The sequence below is a fragment of the Limulus polyphemus genome, unplaced genomic scaffold, assembly GCF_000517525.1.
Source record: "Limulus polyphemus unplaced genomic scaffold, Limulus_polyphemus-2.1.2 Scaffold1470, whole genome shotgun sequence".
Classification (NCBI taxonomy): domain Eukaryota; kingdom Metazoa; phylum Arthropoda; class Merostomata; order Xiphosura; family Limulidae; genus Limulus; species Limulus polyphemus.
Genome location: NW_013667080.1, coordinates 71377 through 77256, shown reverse-complemented (window position 1 = coordinate 77256; position 5880 = coordinate 71377). Strand labels below are relative to the sequence as shown.

Here is a 5880-nt window from a genome sequence, read left to right as displayed (position 1 = left end):
AGTCAGCTTTGAACCAGGAGACAAGGTGTGGTTGTATAATCCCAGGAAGACCAAAGGGAAGTCTCCTAAGTTGTCTTCTCCATGGGAAGGCCCATATGACATAGTTGATCGTCTCTCAGACGTGACTTTCCGGGTAAAATGTGGCCGGCGAGGTAAGCCAAAAGTGGTGCATGCCAACAGGCTTTGGCGTTGTCACAGTCCAGGACATTTCAGTTGGGACGAAGTGGACAGCAGAACAAATGACGCTGCTGAAGATGTGCCACATGAAGAAGCCACCGTCGAAGAAGAAACTCTACTCAGTTTTGAGAAGGGAAACGGTGAAGCTCTTGATGAAGTTACTACCACTGATGTGACTGTTACTGACGATAGGACATTTCCTGATGAAGCAGATGAATCGCACATGAAGCAAAAGCCAACGAGACGGAGACCATTACGGAAGAAGATACGTCCCGTAAAATTAAGAGACTTTGTTGAATTGTAATTTTGTGTTTGTAATTCTGTACATTGAATTAAGTTATTGTTAATTGCTATTGGTTTAATGTAAGTGGCTATTGTTCGTCCCGAACAATACTAAGGAGGGGCAGTGTTGCGTCAGCGAGGTCACGTGACGAGTATCACGCCACTTCCATCTCGAACCTTCGTGAATTATCGGGAGACTACTAAATTGGGGGTAGTCTAGTATATATATAAGATGGTCACAACGTGACGGAACAATGAGTAATTGAACTGCAGTCAGAGAGTGTGTAATTGAACTGAGTATTGTCGAGCACGAGCACGTGAGACGTTATAGCGTTTGTTATAGAGCGACTGTTAAAATAAAACCAGAATAAACCAGTTTTATTTAAGAAAGGACTTGAGTCGTTAAAGTTTCGTCGGAATGAATTTACAGAAAATTAACTAACGAACGGAGACGTAATAATATTTACTCTGATGTGCAATAGTTTTCCAATATAACAATGAATAATCCACCGCGTCCTTATTGTCTGAAATTGGGCTAAAGGTATGGCAGTAACTTCCCTCATCTTTCTTAGTCAGCAAAAATAATCAGGTCGCAACACAATCAAGCATTTTTGAGATGAGCTTGAACGTCTTTTTCATTATAGTAATTATCTGTGAACCAACTGTAAGCATATGCTTCGGCATGTAGTCTATTCAATCGAATAAGACATTTCTCGGCACCTTACGAATCATATGCCAAGCCGAGTCCATACTGTTTATGCGGTAATAGGTGGTGTCTTAATAAAGTATCAAAACACTGTGAAAAGTTAGGATGTATAAGGAGTAACTATATAGAGTCGCCCGTGTGTCTGTTGTCACATCTACACTTTTTTACCAGTCTCAACCAAACTTGACATGCATCCTTAGTCACCTGCTGTTCGGATCTGACACCCTCTGGAGGGCTACTGTGTATGTATCTGCCTTCCACGCCTATATTTTTTTTATCTCATCCGAACTTGGCATACACCCTTAGGGTTCCGTGGAGTCTTATAAGAGGGTCAGTGTTCGGTCTATGTCACTTGTTGGGGAGGGTCACCGTCTGACTGTATGCACGCCTTTAGTTTTTATAACGATTTCAATTGAACTTGGCATGTACTCTTATCTCCCCCCACCATGGAGTGACATAAGCGGCCAGCATTCAAATATGGTCTCTCTATGTTATTCCGGGGGCTTCTATGTGTTCCCCATGCTATTATAGCTCTGGGGAGTCCCATAAGGGGAACGGTATTAGAATCTGACTTCTCCATGCCTTGAACGGGTTCGTCAGCTAATTAGGTTATATGTAAAAAGCACCTGTTCACACTTATGCAGTAACATATCCTAAATTTTAATGAAACAGTTTTTTATTTACAAAAATACAAGGAAAATTTATGTAAGATAACGTTTACAACGCGAGAAGCTTAGTTGCTTCTAAATATTTATTTTAGTTGGTTTCGTCTTTGTTGTAACTCCGTGTTATATTCGTGAAAATAGTTTCAAGTGATTACAACTTTCATTTTATTGTATTACAAAATTATCTAAAACAAACAAACATTTTGGAAATTTTAAGAATTTTAGATGGTACATGTCTATAGTTTTACAGCCCCAAATTTATATTTTTAATTCTTAATATTTCTAAATTACTTATTAGCTGGGGGTAATTTGGGTTAAGAGCTTTGTTATTAACATTGCTGAAGTGACATCTATTGATAATCGCATGAAGGGTAGAAGGTAGCCATTTTGATTTTTAGGTTGTTCATAGTAATAGAATTAGTCCTTGCGTGTTTTAACGAAGCACTACTATTTGTATTAATACAATATACGAAAATGGGAAGGAAAAAGAAGAAGCCAGCAAAGCCTTGGTGCTGGTATCCTTGGAGGTTTATATAAGATTACATTTAACTTTTAGCTAAAAATATCTAATTTATGATTTTCTGTCAGTGTCAGACTCAAAAATTATTTCGCTTTTTCAAGTTTTTGTGATTGCAGCCTAACCACTGAAATACTCGTACTGTACTATTACTATTATTAATAATATAATCTATAGTATTAGTGTATATGGTATTGTTTCTAGTACTAATTTAGTATTACCTAGAAGTAGAACTAGTTGTAACGTGTACTTGTAGTACTACCACTATTAGTAGTGGTAGGTATACTGTTTGTGTCAGTGTAATAATTAATATTAAATAATGTTACCCTTACTGGCAGAGTCCTCGAACTAAGCTATCACTATCAAACCACACAGATATTTAAATCTCAATTACACTGAACTGAATTTTGATATCAAATAAACAGTGGAATGCAATGTGACAGACCACTTGACCTCATTTAATTATTATTAACATTATCAATTATTCTGTGAGTACATCACATTAAACTATATTGTACTAGTACTATCTACTGGATTATACTAATTACTATTATTACTACTGAATAAGTATCGTTGTGTGTGAGAACTCAATACAGTAGACCTTTCTGGATAACATGATTTACAGGAAGAGCAACACTGGCATTCACTATTTTCGACGTCAAGCCATTTATTGTTTTGTGCCAATGATAGCAATAAAGCTGAGTGAATATACTCTTGAATCTTGAAAACTATGCCAAAATGGTTTATGAAAACAAGTTGGAAGGATTTTATATGGATTATTCTATTGTTTTCAATCCATATATTATTCCACAAGTGACTTAGATGACTATTCATGCTGGTGACTTTGATCATGATACAAAGCCAAAACATAATCAGCTCCCAGATATTATGTATTTATATACACCTTGTTGATTCTACTAGTACTAGTAAGTTATTGTCAGTTGCTAGCCAAAACCTACCTTATAATATATTTTTCTTGTTATGTCAAGTTTGTAAGTTTGATTATATAATATTAGATTATTTTTTCATGAATTTTAACTACAGATTTCAATAAATTTGTTGAATGGGTACGTGATTTTATTACCTGTTTTATTGGGATTGATAGTACTTGGATAACTTTAAGAATATTTGTTTAGGGAAATTCTCAATTAATAAATCAGGAATAATTTTTTTAGTAAACATTTATGCTGTTTTCAATTGCTTTTCAACATATTAATGTCTAACATATATTTTGTTCATAATCCCACTGAATATTATTTATAAATGGAATTGGTAACAAAGCAATAGAAAATAACTTACCCTTGATAAATATTATTTATTTTTAATTGATATTGTCTCGCGTCACAGATATGTAGGTCTTGGTCAAGTTGGAGAAATTTTAGTACATGATATTGTTTGTTTTTATCCTGAATGAATCTTCAGGTATTGCAGTAGAGAGTTTGATGATGAGAAAATTCTTATTCAACATCAAAAAGCAAAACATTTCAAGTGTCATATTTGCCACAAAAAATTATATACAGGACCTGGTCTGGCCATTCACTGTATGCAGGTATTTTTTTTCTACACATTTTTATCGTTTTCTGTTTTAATCATTCAGAATTTAAACATATGAAAGTTATAAACTTCATGTATATCATCCCACCCGTGCTTGCCAAATTCAAGTTTATTCACAAAAGTGCTATAATTCTCAGTTGTAATAGCTCTGTTTACTTCAGATTTTATGAAATAAGTATAACATAAAAATATTTAAAATATTTTTTACACTTGTTTTATATTCAAGAAATAATGATGTGGGCAATTCAGAGGTACAAGTATTTTATTGAGAATATGGTTGTGTAGTTCTAAATGTTTTTATTTTTTTTAGGAAGCTATTAAATATTTCACAAGATTAAAAATTTATTATTATACATTCTTCCATATTTCATTTCCAAACTTTTAGTGAAATTAATTCTAGTTACGAAAGATTGAGTTGCAACACGGTAAGTTAATTAGAAAGTTGGATTCTTACAAAATTTAAGGAAAAGTTAGGTGGGAAATTGGTTTCTTGATGAAACAACGGAATTCTCAATAGCCACGACACTTGAAATTCTTTGAGGCAGGATTAGAGTAAATTGGTTTTTTTTCCTTTTTATTAGCTATATTTTTGTGTGCCAACAACATCAAGCATGAGGTTCACCTATATCCGATTAGATTTTATTACTTCTCAGGATCTCTACCAGCCTACCTTCAAATTAAAATTATTTTAGGCAAGATTAGAGTAAATTAATCTATGAGACCTTAGGTGTGGTCAAATACATCAATCAAAACAGTCCAAAACTTTAATTAGATCTTAAATCGATGACAGAGCTATGAGCTAAAAGTTTGTATTTGGAAAACATGGAGCCATTCTATGAGCTGCTATGCTGTGGCTAAAAAAACAACAGATTGTGATATATGTTGTTGTTTTTTTAATTTGGAGGATCCAGCTAATGAGGACACTCATGAGTCTGTTTTTGAGTCTTTATTGTTTATAAATGATGTCAACAATTTAGGTAATTTTTGGGCTGTAATACTTCTAACTTTGAGTTTGATGCATTACATCACCTTAGAAAATTGAGTTCTTAAACAACTGTATGATGTTTGGAAGCCTAGATCCAGATTTTTTTTTTGTTTGTAAATATTAACTTGTGGGCTGGTTTGTGTGATCAAGTTTTGGGTACTTTTGTTATGTAGTTGAAATTTTGTGGAGTAGATATATACTGTAAATAAATAAGGGATAAATTTATTTTTTTCTTTTTGTGGATTGATGGCCTTTAATCAAGATAAGATTACTGATGGCAAAATGGTTCATTCAAAGCAATCTTTTCTTAAATATAATACTTTTTAAACAAATATCACTGATATTCAAGAAAGATATAATGAATTTCTCGTATTACCTACTGAATATGATTAGAGGAACAATTTTAAGGACAAATTATTAGAACAAAAGATCCTTTAAAGAGAAGGGAAAAAATTACTATTGTTAATATTGAAATGCTGGAATAAATGTTTCAGTAGATCATACAAATTATAATAGAAACATGTAATGTTGCTTTTTTGTAATTAGACTTATATAGCACAATATGTTGGTAGTCCTTTACCAATGACAATCCTCACATACATTTCTAGTAAATTTTTAAAAGTAGAAATGGAGTATCTTTTACTGTTAAGTAGATCATCTAGTTTTTTAAATCATGGTAAAAATTAGTGTTAACCCTATCACAACGATTCACTTGTCAAAGGCCATGTCATCATGTTTGTTGACTTGCATTCAAAATTTTATTGAACTACTAGTTTATGAACTTATGTTAATAAGTTTGGTATCAAATTGTAGATTATAATTCAGATTTTTGTATTATATGTTAGTTAATTTCTTAATTTAAAAGTAAATATAAAAAAAAACAGCTATACATCAATTTTTGTGTTTCACATGGTATGTTGAATGCAGCACTAGTTCAGATTAGATGTTTGTTCTAACAACGTTAAGACGGCTTATCGACTTCTTGAGAAGAATT

General features: G+C 32.8%; 1 protein-coding gene across 1 annotated transcript in view; it reads left to right on the top strand.

Annotated features, from left to right (window-relative positions):
* The first annotated feature begins 2212 nt into the window (after positions 1–2212).
* The window catches only part of LOC106463722 (BUB3-interacting and GLEBS motif-containing protein ZNF207-like), a 38363-nt gene continuing 34695 nt past the window's right edge, over positions 2213–5880 (top strand). Inside the window, exons 1-2 of the mRNA XM_013923785.2 lie at positions 2213–2345; positions 3770–3896. Of these exons, the coding sequence (XP_013779239.2) occupies positions 2305–2345; positions 3770–3896 (168 nt within the window). The 5' untranslated portion in view covers positions 2213–2304. The remainder of the gene's footprint in view (positions 2346–3769; positions 3897–5880) is intronic.